At 37.3% G+C, this 23,291-nt stretch overlaps 1 protein-coding gene across 1 annotated transcript; it reads right to left on the bottom strand.

Annotated features, from left to right (window-relative positions):
• Positions 1 to 6,212: 6,212 nt before the first annotated feature.
• On the bottom strand, positions 6,213 to 22,713 carry RAB11A (RAB11A, member RAS oncogene family; the record flags this gene model as incomplete). The annotated part of the gene is made up of 5 exons (XM_084240541.1): positions 6,213 to 6,352; positions 13,226 to 13,306; positions 14,213 to 14,406; positions 15,216 to 15,411; positions 22,674 to 22,713. 5 exons carry the CDS (start codon positions 22,711 to 22,713, stop codon positions 6,213 to 6,215), a joined length of 651 nt encoding a protein of 216 aa, XP_084096667.1.
• Positions 22,714 to 23,291: the final 578 nt, after the last annotated feature.

The raw sequence follows: 23,291 nt of genomic DNA, 5'->3' as shown, positions 1-23,291 counted from the left end.
TTTTATTGGCAACTTGAAAAGATCTGTTCCATTTTACAGAAACTAAATTTTCACTCAAATAAACTGATATGCATACGACTCAAATGAAAAAAGAAAAGTCATTCGTGTACAGTGGCATAAATGAGACTACGAAATGGCAATACTTTTTTAAGCAACCCAGATTTGTAATATATTTGTTCACTGTGCAGAAGGATCATACCTTGTACAAAAATAAAATGATTTTTCTCTAACTTAATCAGAATGCCCACTTTTGTGTTACAAACTGAAAACATGTCCATAATTATACACCTTAGGTTTAGCAGTAAAACCATCCTACATTTTGTGTGGTCACTTTACACAGTCAGAAAAATACAAATTATCCCAACAGTTGTCTGAAGATAAAGTGAAAAATGTCTATCAAATTTAAAACAAGGAAATCTCTTTCCTGGTTTTGAGTAATCAATGGAAGGCAACACATTCTTCATGTCCAAAAATTATTGAAGAATCACATATACCCAGTATATTCAAAATAGAGCATTTCTCTGTTTTCACAAAGATTTGGACTCAAAGACAACTATTACAGCTTGTGCTCAGTTCCAGAGGCACAAAGGTACTTCTATGGACTGGAATAAAAGCAAGTGGAAAGGGCGCCTAATTTGCATAAACGCAATGAATAGCTTTCTACCAGTAGAAGTCATCACCCAATACAATACTCGGGTGCATCTGTTTTAAGATGTTTAAAACATAATATTGTAAACCTTACTGGTAAAGCACAAGAATTAATTTTATAATAAAGAACAGATGGTAAAAAAAATACTTACTGAATGCACTCAAATGGTAAAAATTTAAAATTTGTCTATACTTTAAAAGGTTTGTCTCAAATCCTCATTTTTAAGTCAAACTAAATATGCTTTCACAATTTGTGAGTTCACAAGGCTTACATGAAATAACTTATTATTTCCATTTAATAAAATAATCTCAAAATAATACCTTTTCTCTAAAGATTATGACTCATTCAGAAAACAACTTATTGACAATTCTCAAGGGCCTGAGCTTGACAATCTGTTCAAGACAAAACAATTAAGAACTACAAGACTAAAAAGGTATTTACTGAAAGTAACAATGTTAAGATTATGATTTGCGAAGCTCAGAGTACTACCCAATACCACAAATGGTAACCAAAGGCTGCAGGTTGTTGTACACTCAGTAGCTGTAGGTTGTACACTCAGTAGCTGTAGGTTGTACACTCGTTACAGAAGAATCAAGAATGATACATTCTATTAGTCATTCATCTAACAGAGGGAAAACAGAAGAGACCATTTAATCAGTACACGACAGCAACAGGAGATGGGAAATCTTCCTCAGAGGGGGAGGATGGTACATATATTATTTAGTATATCATTATACTATTTAGCATACTATACTATTAGTATTTATATTTATGTATTGTAATTATAAATATACCTATAATACAGTAATTTTATGTCACCTTTTAAAAATTTCCAACCTGAATGGCAATTCTCAGACCAGTTTCCCCAAATTACACAAAGTGAACAATTAAAGTGAAAAATTAGCCCCCTTACTCCTTACGGCTTTTATTTTTCTGACATGAGGAATTGTTAATTATTTCTAGGTGGGTAGTATTAGAATGTAAACATGAACAAAGCACATTTCCTGCCCTTGTGATTTTATAATGCAGTGATTACCAAGGGCAGACATAGAGGTCGAGGGTGATTAGCAGGGTTTTAGTGATTATACATTTTCTTCCCTGGCATGCAGAGCTAGAAAGACTGAACAGTGATCTAATCCAAATCCACGGAAGAGAGCAGCTCTTGTCTGTAGCTACAGTTGTCAGGTTCTTTTCTCATTCCAGATTCTGTCTCCCAAGCCATTTTTAGCTCCCCCCAGAGCCATGGGTTAGGGTAAGAGAAGTCATGGGGATGAGAAACTTTATATATACGCCTCTGTAGGCATCCATTTTAATAAAAACCAAAACTGAGAATCCCTAACCTCCTCCTCACAGTTAGTTTCACATCAAAGGCAGGCTACAGAAAGTGCTGCTTGCTTCCTGGGGCTTCCCAGATTGTCACATTTCAGGTAAGACCTTGTATAATATCCTTAGGTTCACATGACAAGAGCGGTGGCAGAAAGACTAGCACAATAGTCGTACCTTCTTGAATTTAAGATAGTGACCCAGACCATTTACCCAGAAATATCTGACAAAATGGTATGCCGAGAGACTAGAGGCTATAAATAGGAAAATGGCTGCTAAAAGCAGTACACTTATTGGGATGGGGATAATAGGACTTGAGATTTTGTGATGTGGGGCAAGGTTAAATTCCAGATATAGGAAAGAAACTGCTGGCTACTAATTTTCATTAACATTGTTGGTACTGATAACAGCCAGTTATATAACAGTAGTTAACAGCCAATATACATGACATCTGTACACAGAACAATCAAGTCTATGCTTCAAGTGAATTCAAATAATGTATAGACTACCAATAATTAGATTACTATACCAGCAGCCAAATAATAACATTTATGTTTGTCGACATACATCTATATAATTGGATTTAATCACTTAGTCTCTGGCTAGCTCCACTAGAAGGATTCCGACTGGACATAATTCTTTAAAAATTAAACACAAAAGTGTCTTTGAAAGTGATCTCTCCCAGACAAATATATTTTAAAGTACATATTAAAAGCCAGACGATTTTTCAATAGTAAAAGCAAAAAAAAAAAAAAAAAAAAGCAGTTTTCAATGTACAGTTGACATGGTATACACTTTGATGCATGTGACTGAAATTGACAGTCGTTTTGCAAATATTCTGAAAGCTTTCATTTTTTAATGGCATTAACGTGGAAATAAAGATAGCATTTTAATCAAATTATAAAGACCAAAAACATTTATGCATCAAATTTAAGTGTCAATTAGAATGTATAATGATTTGGCTTTGGTACCTGAAGAGAACGCATTCAGAGAATTACTGAATTAGAGCTGGGGTGAAACCCCAGAAACTATCTAACCCGATTCCTCATTAGCTCAACGAATATGAGGCTGAGATAAAAAGACCAGAACAGACTAAAATTCCAGTCAAGTGCTCTATGATACCGACCGCTTTCAATCTTTGAACTCACGAAGTTTAACATAGTCTGTGTATGCAATGTCCTTTCAAGTACTCTTTATCCTTCAATATTCAAAAAAGTGAATACTTCAATTAAATTTATCTCAGTCTAATGGTTTCCTACCATAAACTGTAATGATCTTAGTTAGCATTTTGTATAATTTGCTAATAGCCTCCCACATTTTGTGAGAACAACCACTCTTTAAAACATCAGAATGACAATCCCAATTTGTTTTTAATACAGTATAGTGGAGTGGAAAAGGTGACCTGTCAAATCCCAGGAGTGTGACACCAGCACTGTCCCAACCAGGAAAACAAAAATCAGCCCTCCTCTCTTTAGCACTAGGTCTATGATGCTAACCCACTAAATGATGTGATGGAATGCTCTCCTCTCATTTTTTTCTCCACAAACAAAATTGTACACATACAAAATTGTATTTTGTTTTAAACTTTTTCAAGCTTATGTTTGTGACACATCAAATAGCCAATGTCTATTTGTCTCCTCTGTTCAAAAAACATCTATAAATCAACATCTAAGAGGTTGAAATAAGATCTCAATTATCCACCCAGTCTCTGAATTATTCTGCTCCCAAATTTGCCAAAATTGTCAACACAGTTTTTTCTCTTTAAGGTACAAAGAAGAGCTTATCACATAGGTCACTCCACTGAAAATATTTCCATTTTGTAAATACAAGTCACTGCAGACAGAAAGTAAGATGTTCATTTTCCCAGGGGTAAAATAAATGATTAGCTCTAACAGGCAATGCAAACTGTTTAAAAAGTCCAACTTTTCTGCAGAACTAAGTGACTGGCTAGCACTTCTTTTTAGAGTAAGAATTCAGCCTACACAATGCAGCAGCAAAACGTAACTTACCTTTCAGAATAATGACTACAATTAGAGAGAAAAAGAACATGGAAACAGTGGCATACAAACTTAAATTGAGATGGCTACACTCTCAGAATACAAGTTTCAAAATTCAATGTTAAAATAACTGAAGACCAAGCAGCAAGATACTTTTAAAGTGCCTTGACCCCAAAATTTTCATAATATTTAAAAAATTAATGTTTCTTATTTCAGCTTGTTTCATTAAGATACCATCCAGAATGAGTACACTTGTTGAAATGCAAAGTCATTTTTTACTACCGCTACTTAAGATTTCTTGGAATTCTCCCAAGAGCCAACCATGCTCAAGGCAACATTAAGTCCACACTCAGTTAAAAAAAAAAAATTTTATTTACTTTCAATTTACTAACTAGTTTCTCCTTTATTAATTTTGTAAAAAGTTCATTACTAATTTTGGGTAAAATAGTGATGGAAGTCTGATAACATAAGGCTACTTCTCTAATATTTTTTGATAATGCTTTTTCCAAGCAAAGAATGAAGTACATATCTAAAATCAAAGCTAAATTCATACAATTATATTCCAATTCAATGTTTACCCTATAATGCAAGGAACCTATGCTATTACTAATCAGATCCAATATTCCATGGCTATATTCAAAAAGCTCTTAGGAAAAATGTAATGTGACAACGTAAAGAATAGTCCCCCCATAACTGTTTATTAGAATGTGAACATATTCCAAATAAGTAACAAAAAAAAAAAAAAATCAAGTTACAGAGCATGCATAAAATACAAAGTAGCAATTTACAAACAGATAATAGCATCTTCATAACCAATATACTAAAATAAAATGGCTACAGAAAACCAAAATGACTGACCACAGCAATGCCTTCCGTGTGCCCCACACGTCATGAGCACCGCAAAAGACAGAAGATTAACTATGAAACATAGTAATCTATGCAAACCCACACACATATTTTTGTGATATATCACCATCCTGAATAGTATCACTTCAGTTAACACAACTTTCAGAACACTGCAGATTTAAGTGCTTAATATTATCCACAAGAAAGTAAAACAAAATATTAGTGTGCACATTTCTGAATGAGAAATTAGTTGCTCCATTGATTTCAATAATGTAGTGAAAGAAAATTATTTCAGATTTGTACAATGCCTAAATGCACTCTATTTAAACTCAAGTTACTATTTCACCTTACATACTAAAAGAATACATGCCTTTAAGTGATTAACACTTGAGCAGAAATTAACCTCTCACTGTATTCTTTAGACATACTGAAATCAGATATTTAACCCGACTATATTCCTTAATATACTGCAAAACTCAAAAATCAGCTTTGTTAAAATATTATCCATGCTTGCTGGTGGATATGGTGATAAAACTAAGTTGCATTTCATTTACTGGAAGGTTTTTAAGACAAAATTAACACTTTTATACTAAGAGCATTAAATCAGTTATTGCCGGGGCAATAAAATGCCACCTAATCTACTGTTGGGAAATTAGATGAATAACCTGGGCTGCCTAATCGTTGCCACAGAGGCACCTCAGATGGAATTCCACCAGTCTCTCCAATTCCCACCCTGCCGGGAAACATTATATAACATATGGCCCCACAACCATAGAGCTACTGAAACCACAACAGTCTTTTGTGTTGATAATTCTTGTCCAGAAAAGTGCCCCCTTCTCTAATCAACTTTGATGCTTACAAAAATTAAAAAACAAAATTTATTAAGCTACATAACCCTATTAAGGCATTTTAGAAATTGACTTCCAGAATGGAAAATTTTCAAGCTTTCAAAATCCTTCTAAGTTTACAGGGCAATTCCTAAACCTGTGAAAATATACACTGCACTGAGAGAGTGTATTAATTGTAAGTTGCTCTGTGGCAAAATGATAGCTTATTTCTAAAGTCTTACTTTGATCAAGACCTAGGTCTGAGTTTCAAGTGATCAAGTTCTACAGCGACAGGCTTCCATGATGAAAAGTAAACAATAACTGAGGAATCCAAACATTCAGTTTATTAAACTAAGGCTAGTGAAGCCATAGCATGAAAAAAAGCTGCAGTCATTCGGGACAAGTGGATGATTTTATAAAGCAAAATCAAAAGACTTAAGACATGGAAAAATTCATTGAGAATGAGGAAGTAATAAAACACAAAAGTGACCACAAGAATTACAAATATATTTAAATCTCAGACCTGGGAAATGGACTATACACAGCCTTCTAGGGGAGAAGAGAAACGCCTTATATGTTCTGACAGCACTGCACCTTTGGCTTGTTTTCAGTGGTTGGTGGAACATGAATAGGAACCACATTGTTGCTTGGAGACATGTCATTTTCACGTCTGTCTGACATTTGCTTCTGGGAAACAATACGGTATATCTCTGAGTAAAAAAAAGAAACAGCATTGTTCAGTATGAATAGCCCTGTCAACAGTTAATATAAAAGATACATAGAAGTAGGTAACATTTGCAAGAACTGCAAATTAAATTTCAAACAATTCATGAAGTTTTATTTTCAAACAACAGTTGATTAGACTCAACCTTATTATAACACTTTTCTTTAGGGTAAGAAAAGAAAGTTTTCCATTTCACAAGGTAAGAATCACCCAACCACTTAAATAAATCTTGGTTTAAACAGATTACATAGTTTGTGGGCTTAGAATGATGAGCATTTTCAGCCTGCTGTTACCAAAGGAAAAAACCTACATACATTGACATTGTACCAAGGGAAAAAAAAATAAAATCACACAATTAGATACACTAGGTATTGGGGAAAAACATCACAAAATTCCACAAGATACTTGGAAAAAGAGGGAAAGAGTATGTTCATCAGTGCCTCTTGAACTAAACTACAGTGAAATAATTATTCGAAAACAGGTAACTAAGATTTTATATGACATGTAACCTAAATTAATTGTATTTTTATCTACCTCCTTCCATTATACATTAAACTTAATAAGGGCCAAAACTCTACCAGTATTCACTGCTTCATCTCCACCATAGAAGAGATTGATAAGTAATCAACAGGGTGAATGTTATTAATTTCCTCTACAGCAAGTATCTTTTACATTGCATTGCCTAAGGTAGTTCCCTCTCAACAGAGAATGCATATTAATTATTTTAGTTCTCCCAGTGCTTTCTCTAAATAAAACACTCAAAAGGTAAGGGACAAATTGTCATGATGTACCTCCTATTATGTTGTACTATGAAGGACAAACACAATGCATTTCTATGAATGCCTAAAATTGTTTAAAATGAATTTATCCTGAGGAAAAAGACAATTTCAAATGAGGAAGACAACTGTCAGGACTCTTCAAAAAAAGCTGTCATACAGTACATATGAAAGACGGAGATAGGGCCTCCCCTGGTGGGGCAGCGGTTGAGCGCTGGGCTGCGAAGCTGCCCACAGCCTCTGCAGCGCTGGTTCCATCCCCAGCCGGGTTCCATCCCCAGCCGCTGGCGAGGGTCCCACATGGCATGAAAGACCTCTCCTGTCTCACCCACTGCTCCCCTCAGCAGTGTATTTCATCGGTCTGCCTGTTCTGTTCCCCGCTCTGGTGAATTCTCTCACCCTCCCGTGCTTCTGACTGTACCCAATGCTTGTACACATAAATAAATATTAAAAAAAAAAAAAAGGAGATAAATTTCTTAGATCTGATTTGTCCAAATGCAGTAACCATCTATTTAAATTATTCAAAATCCCAATTCCTCAGTCCATTTGCCACATTCTAAGTGCTCTTAACTGGTGGTGAGTGGCCTATTTTGAAAACCCAGATATAAAACAATTCCATCAATATTATGTGTGATCCTTTACCAGATCCTAGATTTAAAATCTAAAAACTAAATCTTTAAAAGATACTGAGTATGAGCTGCAATACCCGCAATTTACTTTGTAAAAGAGAGAGGGGAGTATAAACACACACCTCCCCAAATGTGGCAAAATGTTAGTAACTGATGTATCAAGAAGGGTATATGAGTGTTTATTATTTCTGTAATATTTGAAAACTTAAAGAATGTCATGTTATGGGGTCAAAAATGAAAAAATGGAATATTTTCAAGCTGCTCCAAGAATATAACAACAGAACTGCAATGTATGAAAATCACTTGGATTCTAATTTGAATGGTGAAAATAAATTTGAGACAGGAATTTTAATACTGCTTGGATAATAGATAATAAAGTAGTACTGTCAATTTTTAAGAGGTTTTGTTGTTATGGGTTTAAGTGCTAGTAATTTTAGTTACACATCATGAAATGCTTATAAACGAAATGCTGTAATATTTGGGATTTGTTTCAAAATCATGAGGGAGGGAGTAGATGGAAGACAGACTGGCCATGAACTGATGGTTGCTGATACAGCTACATGGGAATTTATGATGCTATCCTACTTTGGGTATGTTGAAAACTTTGGATAACAAAAAGTCAAAGAAAAAATTAACCAAATTAATGCATATCTTCCCCCAATTAAAAACTAATTCCCTAAAGTTGAGTAACAGCAAACTACAGTCAACTAACAAAAACCACTGACAAGCCCCGTGTACCTTTTCTTATGCTATACTCTTTTGGGAGGCTGGGGATTGCTAAAATTTGTTAAAAGTTGACAGTGGTTCAAAGGTGAAAAAACGGGCCTCCCCTGGTGGCGCAGTGGTTAAGCACTGGGCTGCGAAGCTGCCCGCAGCCTCTGCAGCGCTGGTTCGATCCCCGGCCACCGGGCGAGGGTCCCACATGGTGTGACAGACCTCTCCTGCTGCTCCCACTGCTCCCCTCAGCAGTGTATTTCGTCAGTCTGCCTGTTCTGTTCCCCGCTCTGGTGAATTCTCTCACCTTTCTGCCCTTCTGACTGTACCTAGTGCTTCTATAAATAAATAAATCTTGGGGGGGGGGGACAAAGGTGAAAAAACATCAAAAAAAATTAAAACAATAAAGGAACACTAGGCTACTGATTAGAGTTTGAAAGACAAAGGTTATGAATGCATCATTAAGATTCTTTTCACTGAAAAGGGAGGGAACCTGAATATGTCAAAGGCAATGAGGAAAAAAAGTCATTTAATCAAGCTAGTGACTAAAAAATAAAAATAATCATCAATTTACAGTAAAACTATGCCATTCATTCTTTGTTCTTTGTTTTCTAATCCCAAATTGGATGGCTCTTCTTTTCCAAGTGCAAATGATTAAGTGACTCTACACATTTTTACAAATTGTTTTGGAGGTTAAGTTAGGAGAATCAAAACAAAACAGGTTATTTTACAGGTTCTTACATGAAAAGCAAACACTGGAAGATGGAAAAGCAGAGTTCTCAGAGAACACAAAAAGGTAAATAATTAAAGAGATCTCATTACAAAGCAAGAAATTTGAGCTGTGTTGTGTAACTGCAAGTACCGCATACTGTTCTGTAGGAATAGATTACTGCTATATTTGCTCCAGGCACCAAAAAGATGTCCACTAATAAAATGCCAACAATGCAATAAACCAAAGGAAAATTGGTAAAAAAATTAGGAGAAATTTTTTCTTTCAGAGAGAATGAGCCCGAAGAGACACTACAATTTAAAGTCTCTTGTGGCTAGGTGTCTCTGTCTCTGTGTCTCTCTCTCTGTCACACACACACACAAGCCCACAAAAATTTGATAAGAAAAAAGGAAGCAGGTAACTTCTAGCTGGCATCTGATTAAAGGTTATTTAAGTGGGGACTGGGAGAGATAATGAGGACTAGTAACTTGCTAAATGAGATGCAAATATTTTCCTCTTTCAAGGTCATGTTCTCCTTTAAAACCAAATGTATAGTGATACACCAAGTCCTATGCAGTCCCTTCAAGATGTTCAAATCAGAGATTAGAAAGATGAATGCAACACACGATGTGATCACAGGCTTGCTTTTGCTAATATGAACTAAGTGGAACAACTGAAAATTTGAATATTATCTGTAGCTATTAACCATTGATGTAACACTATTATTGAACTGATTTTGTACTATAATTGTGAAATAATGTGCTTGTTTTCAGGAAATGCTTAAAGCACTCAGGTTTAAAGGGTGACATGTCTTTCTGTCAAGTGCCACAGAAAAAAATGTATATATACTTAAAAGGAAAAAAAGCAGATGTAGTAAAATATCATCAACAGCTGAAGAATATGGGTGAAGGGTATTTGCAAATTCTTTGGGCTATTATGGCAAATTTGAGTCTGAAATTGTCAAAATCCAAAGTTAAAAGAAAAAAAATAAGAGTATGGAACAATTAAAATCATCCCTTAATGAAACTGAGGATGAAAGAAAAATCTGCACTGAAATTCAGAGGCTGGGCAGTCTATTAGACTCACTCATGTCCTAGCTGACTACCTCTAAAACATGTCATCAACAAAATTATGTCATGGAGTTACTATCAAATTCATGGATGTCAAGAATGCCATGAATCAACTCTAAAATAAGACACACAATCAACTTTGGATAATACAATTTTCCAATATATAAATTTGCATATTAAAATTAAAAAGTTATTCATTTCTTCCAGTAATATCAAAACACACAGTAAATATTCCCTTAACACAGCTAACATTAAAGACAGTTCTCTTTCCTATTTCTTCTATGCATTAATACTCCCTCAGGAATACAGAATTTTAGAACAAACTTTCAAACACTTGCAAAACAGTATAGCTGTCTGCTGCCACATGCAGTGATTTCTGAGCCCACAGAGAGACACCAAGATTTATGCAGAAAGCTGAGGAAATAGTGAACAGAAAGAGGAAAAACGGTACTAAATGAAGCTAACATCTTGTTGGCTAACAAGCCAAATTAAGTAAGCAGTTAACAAAAATTCAATCTAGAATGAATTTTAAGGAAAAGTCAAGTGTTCTTCACTTTTAAGGACAAAGTAGTTTCAATTTTAAGTTTGAGGTATGTACACAAACATCATTGCTTGTTAGTGAATTCATATCTGTATAGATCACTAAGTTCAATGTCACAAAAAGATACAAAAAGGTAATTACATATGAAGAAAAGATTTTGCCTCATCTTCATGTAACATCAAAATAAATGGGCTAGAAATTGAGAATGGGCTAAAATTGTAGCAGAAAAGATTTTTAAAAATCCCAACAAGGATCGACTAGTTTTTTCAAGTCAGGTATTCAAAGGGTGTAAGAGAGTCAGAGACCTTCAAGATTATTTAACTCACTCATTTCAAGACATTAGGACTCTGAGGACCAGAGAAGTTTAATGTCTTTAGTTATAATGGGAATGGGAACAAAGTGGGGGGGGGGGGGGGAAACATTTGCAACTCCTAGGTCTAAATTTAATATTCTTCACATTTGTTTACTGTAACTCACACAAGTGGGTTATAAAGGAAAAAAGCAGGATTAGCAAATATACTGCATATTTAATCAAATATTGCTTGTTTGAAACAATCTACAATGAAATTTGATACAGAGAAGATTTTAAATACTATATTCTAAAGACTATCCAACCTAAATACGTACTTTTGGTTACTTTAACAGAAAATTCCAATATTTAGTTCATTTTTAATGAGTTAAATGGCTTACCTACTTTTTAGTAACTAAGGCCTTAACTGCTGTTAATTTACTAACTTATCAAATATTCACTATGTACCAAAGATAGCTAAGTATTTTACATGTATGAATTCATACACTCATTTTTTGAAATCCAGAGTGTAACCCATGACAGGTAATTCTTTTCTGGGCATTACAGACAAAAACTTTTATAAGTCACCAAATAACAGTCAAGTCAAAGAACATCACAAGTAAAAATAAAAACAATTTTCACAAGTATTTATAAACACAAACCCTATCTCAAAAAGAAAAACAGAACTTCACACAACATATTTAAATTTTAAAGAAATTGAAGCCTAGAAAGTTAAGTAACTTACCTGAAGAAAATAAGACCTAGAAAGGAACTTGCCCAATTACAGAGCTAATAATAAATGGAGAAATCAGGACCAGAATCACAGTCAAGTTTCCCGTTCATGCTCTTAAATTCTAGGTTTTATATGCTACACTTTTTACAGTTGTTTTACTGTTTTACAACAGTCAAAACTGCTAACCTCTAATAGAAGTGTTACATACAAAAAATAAAGTCTTCTTATATTACAATAACACTTACCTATTTAACCATTTCTCCATATAGATGGCTCTAGAACACTATGTAAGATAGTAGGATATATTAAGACTAGGCTCTAAGTCACAAGTTCTTAAAAGGAGCATACAATTTTAAAGTAGTTAAAAACCCATCAAAGTACTTATTAGTGGATCAAGATTAAACTTGACAAGTTCTGGGCCTCCCTGGTGGCACAAGGGGTTAAACACAGCACTGTGAAGCTATCTGCAGCCTCTGCAGCATGAGTTCGATCCCCCTGCCTGCCAGGGAGCTACCCACATGGCACGGCAGACTTCTCCTGCCTTGCCCACTGCTTCCGTCACAGTGTATTTCAGTCAGTCTGCCTGTTCTGTTCCCCACTCTGTCTCTGGTGAATCCTCTCACCCCCCCCACACCTCTGGCCTATACCCCAGCTCTTGTACGCATAAATAAATAAATCTTTACCAAAAAAAAAAAAAAAACAAAAAACTTGAGCAGCTCTAATATTTAATTCTAATAAGTCAGGGTGAATATGAAAATATGAGTCAACACATACAAAATGTCTTATCCCTGAGGCTGACTTAGGTCTGCAAATCCACATTCTAAAACAGCATGCACTTTTCTCCTTTCCCATTACTTATTTAAACTTTCTACATGCATTACTGGCTTGTTTTCCCCTTGCTGCTGCTTGTATATATCATGGGAGAATTTTACTTTCTTTTTTAATTTAAAAAGTAAAAATTTTTTTTTCATTTAAAATATATTTCTCCCTTACTGTTTCTTCAAACATCAGAAACAAGAATGCCTTTTCTTTACTGATTTACAAAAGGGTATTCATGTCTTTCCATAACCAGGATTTCAAAACTTATCTTATGAAAATATTTAAGCATTAGTTTACGCTTGTGACCATAATGTATGGAATACATGGACTGAGGTAACAGAAGTAAAAAGATTGTTTTCAAAGTATTTCTGCCACTATGAAGTGGAAGAATTAAAATTATTAAAGCTTAGCAAGCAAAGACTGTAAGCAATTTTCTACTCTAAACAGCTTTTACTATAGTAGCTCTCAAATGATACTCATTCTTAGTTTTATAGTATTTAGTTTCCAGGTTAATTTGTTTAAATTAACTTCCTAGAACTTCCAATTCCAACAGTTTTAATCTGAAAATGCAAGTCTCACCTGTCAGAATTGTCTGAAAAGCAGCTTCTACATTTGTAGAGTCTAGAGCCGATGTCTCAATGAAAGACAAACCATTCTTTTCTGTGGGGAAACAAAAACTTCAGCCTTGTCAAATTTTAACACAAGGGACATGATACACTCAAGTCTTCAAAAGGAAATTAACAACTTTCTAAAACCTAAGACTTCTTTCCAACTTCTTGAGCAGTATGGTATCACTTCAGTTATACTTTAGCAATATAGCATTTAGTGAGAAATTTTCATCGGCTTCTTAATTAAAATACTTGTTATATCTAAATACTATTTACTACCACTAAATAATAACACTATTCAAAACATAGTAAAATTACCAAATGCCCAGCTATTTCCATCCCTTACTTTCCTCTCCATTTACCATATAGCTATGGTATGAACACAGATTACAATGTAATTTTATTTTAAAAATTTTTATGGAAAACTTTATCCACCGCATAATCACTAGTGGTTTAAGTCAAAATCTTCACTAGCCAAAAATGCACAATGGTGACTTCTAGCAGGCTGTCCCTACCAAAAGAGAGGAGCAAGAGACAGGCAGATCCTCTATACAGTCAAAAAATGCATAGTTCCTAAGCAGCTACATCTGCTGGTCTTTTACACTCCCTGGGCCTCTAGTCTTCAGACCCATAGACAGCAGCTTTGAGAAAACGAGACATAATGGAAAAAGAAACAAAGCATAAAATTTGCTGATAAATTTCATCTACACCCCTTTTCCAAGGAGAGAAAAGATGGTATTTACATACTTATATTCAATTTTTGGGAGCCAAAACTCAAAACGCTAGTGTTTTATGATACCAATTTAAGCAAAAGAATGATACTGCCCATCACAAACTTGCAAAACAATCTTTGCTGAGCATTCATGCTTACCTTTCTGAAACTTATGACCAATTACCCTCATTAGGAAGATAACAGCAAAATATTCCATAGCAGTATCATGGAATTTGTATCACTAACCTGCAAAAGCTCTTGCTTCATCCGTAGGAACTGCCCTGAGATGACGCAAATCACTCTTATTGCCCACAAGCATGATAACAATGTTACTATCAGCATGATCTCTCAGTTCTTTCAGCCATCGCTCCACATTTTCATATGTAAGATGTTTAGCAATGTCATAAACCAATAAGGCACCTACAGCTCCACGATAGTATCTGAAAAAAGAAACATATTTTACTATTAGAAAACAGCCCAGGTGGAGCAGTAGGTTGCGCACAGTGCCGTGAAGCTGTCCACTGCAGCACGGGTTCAATTCCTGGCTGGCCAGGGAGATTCCCACATGGCACAGCAGACCTCTCCTGTTGTGCCCACCGCTTCCCTCAGCAGTGTTTTCGGTCTGTCTGACTGTTCTGCTCCCATCTGTCTCTGGTGAATCCTCTCACCCTCCCGAGCCTCTGGCCTGTACCCCAGCTATTGTATAAATAAAAATAAATAAATAAATCTTAAAAAAACAAAAGAAAAAGGAAAGAACCACAGATGGATATGAACACCATCAAGAATTAAATATATGAAGCCTCCCCGGTGGCGCAGCAGTTGAGCACTGGGTTGCGAAGCTGCCTGCAGCCTCTGCGGCGCCGCTTTGATCCCCCCGCTACTCCCAGGCCACCAGAGGAGGGTCCCACATGGCGCGCAGACCTCTCCTGCCGCCCACTGCTCCCCTCAGCAGTGTGCTTCGGTCCTTCTGCCTGCTCTGCTCCCCGCCCTGGCTCTGGTGAATTCTCTCACCCTCCTGCGCTTCTGACTGCACCCAGTGCTTGTATAAATAAATAAAAAAATAAATCTTTAAATAAAAAAAAAAAAAAGACTTGAATGTATGGATTACATATATTTTTAAAGCACAGTTACAAATTTCAAAATCCTAATACTGGAATTCTTATAAGGGAATCAATTTTCCAATAGCAAAAACCAGCTAATTCACTTGACAGCACTTTCTTTCACAGAACTTAAAAACTATGAGACTTACGCTGATGTTATAGCTCGGTATCGCTCTTGCCCTGCTGTGTCCCAAATCTGTGCCTTTATTGTTTTCCCATCAACCTGGATACTTCTAGTTGCAAACTCTACTCCAATGGTGCTCTTGCTTTCAAGATTAAACTCATTTCGGGTAAATCGAGACAGGAGATTACTCTTTCCAACACCAGAATCTCCAATAAGGACAACTGCAAAGACAAAGAACTTAATGTCAGATGAATGAAGCAAACACATCCAGAATACCACCATGTTTTGAAGCCAAATAAATAAAGGCTAAACAAACTGGTAAGGCATCCAATATTTTGAAAGGGCTGGGGAATTGATTGGTAACAGGTCAAGAAAATTACTAATCAATAAAATCAACTAATTCTTTGTAACCTAGATACAGTATTTGGTCTTAAATGTACATATTTAATCATATTTAACCTGGTAGGTCCACTAGGCACTGATGACAGGTAAATACACTAATTACCATCAATGCTACACCAATCTTAGTACTTTAGAAAGTAGTAATATGAAAGATAAATCCTAAACCAAATGAAGAATCTGATATTAAAATGTTTAAGACATAAAAGCAATAAAGAATTTTAGTGGGGTATTAGGGAAGAAAAGAGTAAGTTCTACTTAGTTTCATCAAAGACTAGGTGTAACTTCAGTACTCACACCTAAGTAGAATGTAACATATGAGGCCTCAGATTTATAAACTCTGCCACCCAGATCACAGAAACTATAACCCTTTTGTATTTATCAGATTGGCAGGAAGCAAGAAAACCATCCGTGACTCACAATTCTGACTTACCATGAGTCAAGGCCAAAGCAAAGGAGGGCATACACTTTCACTTCTGGCTTCCTTTTTCTCAAACAAGGTTTTATTTACTTCCTATGATTAATAGAGGACGCAGGTTTTTTTCACTAAATATGCGGAGTTTTTTTTTTTTTACCCAAGGCAATATTACACTTAAGGATTTCAAAAACAGTAGGTAAATAAACAGTTAACTTGTTTTAAAGCATTTCTATTTTAACTTAATAAGTTCAGAGGTTTACTGAGCTAGATAACATTTTTTCTTCTGTAAAAAAAAAAACTTTGATACTTCAGAAAGTATTATACTTACTCCCAGTGTTGATTCATAATACTTCTTCTTACTATTTACTAGCAAAAAGATTTAGACAACCTGGACTAGAAAAACAAACAGGCACAAACACCACCAAAAAGACAAACCAGGTCTTACTATACAGAATGAGATTGTGGGAGGGGGGGTGCAGTGGGAGCTAAAAACTAAGGGAGCCCACTGCACCCTGGTCAGAGGGCAAAGATAGTCCATTATGCATTCCTTCCTTGCTACAAGAGCGGATATAAGCTGGCTTCTGTACAGTCTTGCAGGGAGTACATTATAAAATGCATCTCTTTCTGGTTTCCTCCACAGTTGATTCAGCAAGAAATCATGAAGGCGGTAATAACTCCATGTAGCACAGAATTATTTCTAACTATAAAGTCATTCAGAGAGGTGCCAAACGGGCCTCCCTGGTGGCACAGGGGTTAAAGTCTCAGCGCTATCAAGCTATCTAACCAGCCACTGCAGCATGAGTTCAATCCCAGGCCAGGGAGCTAACCCACACAGGGCACAGCAGACCTCTCCTGTCTCCCACTGCTCCCCTTAGCAGTTTGTTTCAGTATATCCACCTGTTCTGTTCCCCACTCTGTCACTAGTGAATCCTCTCACCCTCCCCCCACAGCTCTGCTCTACACTCCAGTTTTTCTATGCATAAATAAATCTTGGGGGAAAAAAAAAAGAGGTGCCAAAAGATATTATGGCAAATACAGATATTATAGTAAATGCTTTAATTTAGTTATCAGGGAAGATGTTATGGTCATGAAAGTAACATACAAAAACACTGCATTTCCAATTTTATACGATGGTTAGTTGAATATGTTAGTTTCCAAGGTCCACCATTTTGAAGGTGATCCCAATTTTAATAGTAGAGTTTACCAAATTAATAGGATACTTTCCCTGTTGCCTCTAGTGGCAAGAGGCTGGATATTCTGGCGAGGAACCTTCTTAATTCTGGCCCACATTAGCACTGAGTCATAAAAACCTTACTTGAAGTGGAAATAGGGAAGGTAAAGCGAAAAAGTATTTCTACTTTGTAGGCACTCATACACCAATCAGGGGCTAGTAAAGCCAAAGTGCAAGTCTCCAGAACCACAGTCTTTGGAAAATAAATAACTCAAAGAACATCCTCTTCTTCCCATAAAAACTCTAGCACTAGCAACAACAAACGTTGGCGAGGTTGTGGAGAAAAAGGAACTCTCCTGCACTGTTGGTGGCAGTGCAAACTGGTCCAACCACTATGGAGAGCTGTGTGGAGATTTCTGGACCTACTAAACATAGAGCTTCCATATGATCCAGCAATTTCACTCCTAGGTATTTACCCAAAGGACACAGAAACATCAATTCCAAAGAGCACCTGCACCCCTATGTTTATAGCAGCACTATTTACAATAGCTAAGCTTTGGAAACAACCCAAATGCCCAAAAACAGATGACTGGATCAAGAAGATGTGGTACATATACACCATGGAATATTACTCAGCATTCAAAAAAGATAAACACATGCAATTTGCAGCAACATGGATGGAGCTGGAATGGATCATGCCCAGCGAAATAAGCCAGAAAGAAAAAGAAAACTACCGGATGGTCTCACTCATAGCAGGAATCTAGAAAACCTAAATAAGGGACCAGGAAAAAGAATAACTATAAGAAAGAAAATATCAAAATCAACAAACTACTATGAACCAGAGACACTCTATGGTGAGTGGGAGGGTTGGGGAAAGGAGGGAATGGGGTCAAAATAAGGGGGTTGTAATTGTATGAGGAATATAAAAATAAAATTTAAATTAAAAAAACAAAAAACAAAAAACCTCTAGCACTTTCAAGTTCTGGTTTCTTGCCTTTCAGCCTTCACTTTAATTGCTGATTATGTTCATTATCTCCCCATCCTCAAATCTTTATGATGCCATGAGGACAGCTAGTGAAAGCATTTTTTCCCTTGACATAACCAATTTTAGCATTATAAAAATAGCACCCTTACCTGAAAATAATTCAAGACTCATGAATAGTTTTTAAAGTAGTTATGTCAACCAGACATGCACAAGGTTGCCTGAATTAGGACTAACAACCTCCAAAGGATATCTTAAATGACAGAAGATAATGGTTCTCTAAAAAACACTGCTACCAAGAAGATGCTGAGAAAAGATACAATAAGCTGCTTCTCTTCAGTTACCAAGTAAGAAACCAACTAAGAAGCGTTACAGTTAGGCTCACATAAAAAAAATAAACTAGAACTCATTCAATTACCTAAGCAACCTAAGAGTACTTACTGGCTATGATTTCTAAAATACAAACCAAAAAAGTTCATGGAGTCACACAATTTCTAATCAAAATCATTTCTCTCATAAAGATGACAATATTTAATTGCTTTATAAAAACGTGACAAAATTATATGCTTGTATTCAATATAGCTCAGGAAGAGTCTGCAGTCACTGTTTTCCATAACCAGTATCTTAGGTATACTTATAAAATGTTTAAAGTGGAAGTACATTTAACCTATCCATTTAACATAGGTATAATATTAACAAATTAAATAATAGCATTTATATTAAGCACCTAGAGCATGTCTTAAAAAAACCTTATTTATCACCACTTGCTGAATGTGCTGAATTTTTAGTATCATTTCTAATATCTCGTAGTAAATTTGGCTCATTAACATGTCAAATATTAGACTGCTAAGTGCCATAAAGTAAGATATATATATTTATCCATTATTCTGTAAACATTTCCACTCTTTAGTCAGATTTAGTTTTAGACATTCTCTTGCAAACTGGTCACGGGACTAAAATTTAATTTAACAAGTCAATCATAGTACATTAGGCCTGAAAGCGATCACCTAAAGGAATAACCCATAATTTTCATGCTAATTTTTATAAATAAACTTGCAGGTGTTTCTTTCAACTATATTCACAGTCCAATCTTTAAAAGTCTTTAAAATAAATGTCTTCAAAAAAATAAAAAGTTGAGCTGCTATAGTAATAACCACTTGCATAGGATAGGGATCATGTGCACAGGGAAAAAAACAGTATTGCACTTTATAAACACTCTACTGTGAATGGAAAATGCAATAACTAAAACTATTTAAAACTGACACCATAAAAAATTATATGAAAATAAAATAAAATGTATTCCATAAGGATGAAGTCCAGACATGTTTTTGTGATTCAGCAGAACAAGTTGCTCAACCAAAGTTGTGAAAGAAAAACTAATAAGATGCAATATAGCACAGTTCCTAAGATAGTTTCCACTGACAATCAGCTGATGGTTAATTACAAGTGACCTTCAATAAGACTGAAGAGAAAATGCTGTAAGTGACAATCTATGCAGCCAGATTATTTTCAGAAAATATGACTCTGGATTGGTATCTATCACAATATTTATAAATGGAACTATGATTGAGGCTTTCATGTTCCACAGGTTAACCACATTATTGTGTAAATACTTGTAGAACTTTAAAATAAAAAGTTCTTAAAAATAAAATTAACTCTCTAAATTAATACCCCTCACCCCCACACACTCCTTCACACACACACAACTTAGAATTATTGTCTTGCTATCCCCATATTAGGTCCCCATTTGTATCACTCCATCCTATACTAGTCAAAACATTCCTTCATTTTCAAATGGTTAGAGTTACAAACTTATTTCCAATTCCCTCAATTAGTTTTGCTAGGTCAGTTTCTCTGAGGAGAGTTACATCTTATCTAAGCAGATTTACAGAATAAATCAATGTAGAATGAAACCATTTTAAAATGAAATTACTGTCACTTTGTTTCAAAATATAATTGTATAAATAAGAAATCAGCTAAACAATCAGCATTGAAGTGAAAAAAAAAAGTGACTCATATCCTGTAAGAGCTTTAAAAAAGTGGAAATCCTTCTCAGCAGAATTTTTTAAACACCCTATCTATAAACAGCATAATGTGCAACAAAATGAAGCCATAACCCATGGAAACAAACAATACTTTATAAATTCCTAGTTTTAAGTTTTCTTTATCAACACCTAAGTGCTTATGTACTTAAAGATAAAAGGTTCAAAATTTGACAAGAACCACAGTAACTACTGAGTCCTCACAAAAGCTAAAATTTACAACCAACCCAATTTAATTCTTATGAAAAGTTCTGAAAGGTAGTAAATTTCCTTTTTATAGATGAGGGAATTGAAGCTTGAAAAAGCCAACTTTCCCAAGGTTACAAAGCAAACTTATGGCCTGAATCAGTTTATCAGGGCTTAAGTATTCCAAAGCCTTGTACGCTCATTCACTGTAGGATGGTCTAATGTCATAAAGTTAAAAGTACTCATATCAACTCAGGGTGATAAACTGCATATTATTAACTCAGTAAGAATAGTCTTCGTGAAAAATAGATAAATAAATAGCTTTCTACAACCAATATTCAAGTTCCAAACCAAACAGGAGATATGCTGAGTCTACTTTGTTCTTAAGCTAGTTACTTCAAAGATAGTTAGCTGCCCACTACTACTGTACCTTATTTTAAAAATCAAATTTCCCTTTATTGATTACACCTGTGTCCAGAGTTGCACTTAAGTACTTTCACCTTATCTGAGAAGCCTTGCAGAGTTTTGCAAACAAATTCACACTATCCTTACCGTATTGGTAAAATGCAGTAAGTATCTTTTTTTCTGTCAAAAAACTTTTTACTATGGGGGGCGGGGAGGGGGGATTATGGATAATAAAGGTATGCACCCTATATAGTACAATATTCTAGATCTGAGGAATAAACGACAGGGAAGGGTAAATATCATCAGTTAGTATCCCAAGATTTGTAAAGTACTGGTAAAAAACAAAGACATGTTTCCAGCTTCTTTTAGTCAATCATTCTCAACAACGAAAGGCAAAGTCAAAAACAGGCACCACGCTTAACATTCTTTTAAAACTCCACCCTCCACTGTAAAGCTTTAATAGCAATGGCTTCTTCCTCCCTGGTAATGATCTTTGTTCACCATACTACTTATGGCTACCCTAATTCAGGAGCAGAGAAAGAGCACCAGAGAGTAAGCGCATTCACTAAACAAAAAGGCATTTACTGTACTTCTTTCTCATCCACAACTGTACCCTTTATCTTCGTTAATTAAAAACAGAAAAACCAATCTTTTGGTTTATTTCCGGACTAACCAATAAGTAACCCTTTGGAGCTACTTCCTACCCTCCAGTATTTTGTCCAAGGGCACTACAGGTTTTCCTAATTCGCCCTAAGCACACCACTCCCTCCCTCCCTTCCTCCCTACCTCCCCCCACCCTTTGGGGAAAGGTATGTGGCCAACTAGGACTCTTCCCTTCCTGTTCTAAAAACACCAAAAGGTTGAATCCTCCCAGTGTTGCAGCAGGAAGCGACCAGTCCATAGTGATAAAGCAAGCTAGTATTTGTGCAGCGCACAACCTTTCCTGTTCGGGAACTGGGCCTTCAGGTCTGGCAAGGATAACAGCCACCACCCATCCGCAACCCCTTCTCCCGAGCAGAGTCGAGAGTTATCCCGGGCTGGTTGCCGCTGGGTAGGGAGGGAGGGTAAGAGAAAAAAGCCTAGGTGGGAAGTCACAGCACCGCGCCGGGTCACTGCGACAAGTGCGCGCATGGGTGATGGGCAATCCCTCTTGGCCTACCCCCCACCCCCCCGCCGCCGGGGTCGCACTGGAAAAGAGGGAGAGCTCTAAACTACTTGGGAAGGGGAAGGAGGAACGGAGTTACCAATCCCGGGGGCAGAAAGCGAGGGCTGTGGGGAGGGTGGGGGTGGGGTCCGCTCAGGCTTTAACAGGAGCCTGGCCGGCGAGGGAAAAGATGGCTAGGAGAGGCGTCAGTTTGAGGGGAGGGGCTGTAAGGAGACGCAGAGGAGAGACTCGCTTAAGGGGAAAGGGGGTAGATAAGAAAAAGCCCAGCAGTGGGAGTCTGCGCCAAAGGAAACAGGAGCGTAGGGAAGGGCCTGACAGAGGGGCTCAGGAAGAAAAGGGAGAGAGGAAGGGTTTAAACCGAGGGGGACTAGGCGCCAAGCCCGAAAAGATAGATGGTGGGAGGGGCGGGCCCTTGGAAGGGGGAACCCGTGGAGGAGAAGACGCCGATTTAGAAGGCAGCAGGCGTGAGGACAGACGGTGAGGGGCTCTCAAGGTAGTGAAGGCCGGCGGGGAGGACGCCGAGAGCTCGCTGTGTGGAGAGGAAACCCTTCTGAGGGGCAGAGCCGGAGACTGCCGGTCAAGCCACCCAGAAAGGAAGGGGTGAGGAAGGCCGACTTCAGTGCAGGGGTGGCCCGCACGCGCGTCCCCCGGGAGTGTCCCGGCCCCCGAGCGGGGGACTCGTGGAGAGTGGGAGAGCCCACTGGGGCTGGCTCACCTTTGAAGAGGTAGTCGTACTCGTCGTCGCGGGTGCCCATTGCGCGGCCGAGGAGCCAAGGGGCGGGAGCAGCAGTGGTATCGGTGGGACCAGGGGGCGTCGCTGCAGGGGTAACCCGAGCGCTGAGCTTCAGCTGCCGGACCTGGTAAAGAACCCCTCCCAGCTCCTACGCCACTTCCGGCAGGCCCCAGCCCCTCAGGGGAAGTACTTCCGGGGAGCGGCGTCCCGCCCCTGAGGCATGGCGGCGCGCGCCATGATAGTGCCCGTCTGTAACTTCTCAGTCGCTCCTGGACCCCTGGTGGGGAAAACAGCCCTGGACTCCCTGCCGACTACCTTCTTAACGGTCGCTCACCTCCTCCCTAGTAGCTTCTCCGTCCTTCCTCGCTGCGCCAAGCCAGGGAGCAGGGCGCTGGGGGACGCGACAGCTCCGCCTCCGAATGTTGGGTTCGTGGATGGGGGCGGGGTTCTCTAAGGATTAGGGAGCCGGACGTGGCTGCATACGCGTGGCGGTTCCATGGTGTAATGGTTAGCACTCTGGACTCTGAATCCAGCGATCCGAGTTCAAATCTCGGTGGAACCTGCACGGCTCATGCTTTTTAACATTTTTCTTTTATTTAT

This window comes from Talpa europaea (assembly GCF_964194135.1).
Source record: "Talpa europaea genome assembly, chromosome: 8".
Classification (NCBI taxonomy): Eukaryota; Metazoa; Chordata; class Mammalia; order Eulipotyphla; family Talpidae; genus Talpa; species Talpa europaea.
The sequence above is the reverse complement of the archived record's forward strand: the minus strand, read 5'-3'. Positions and strand labels throughout refer to the sequence as shown.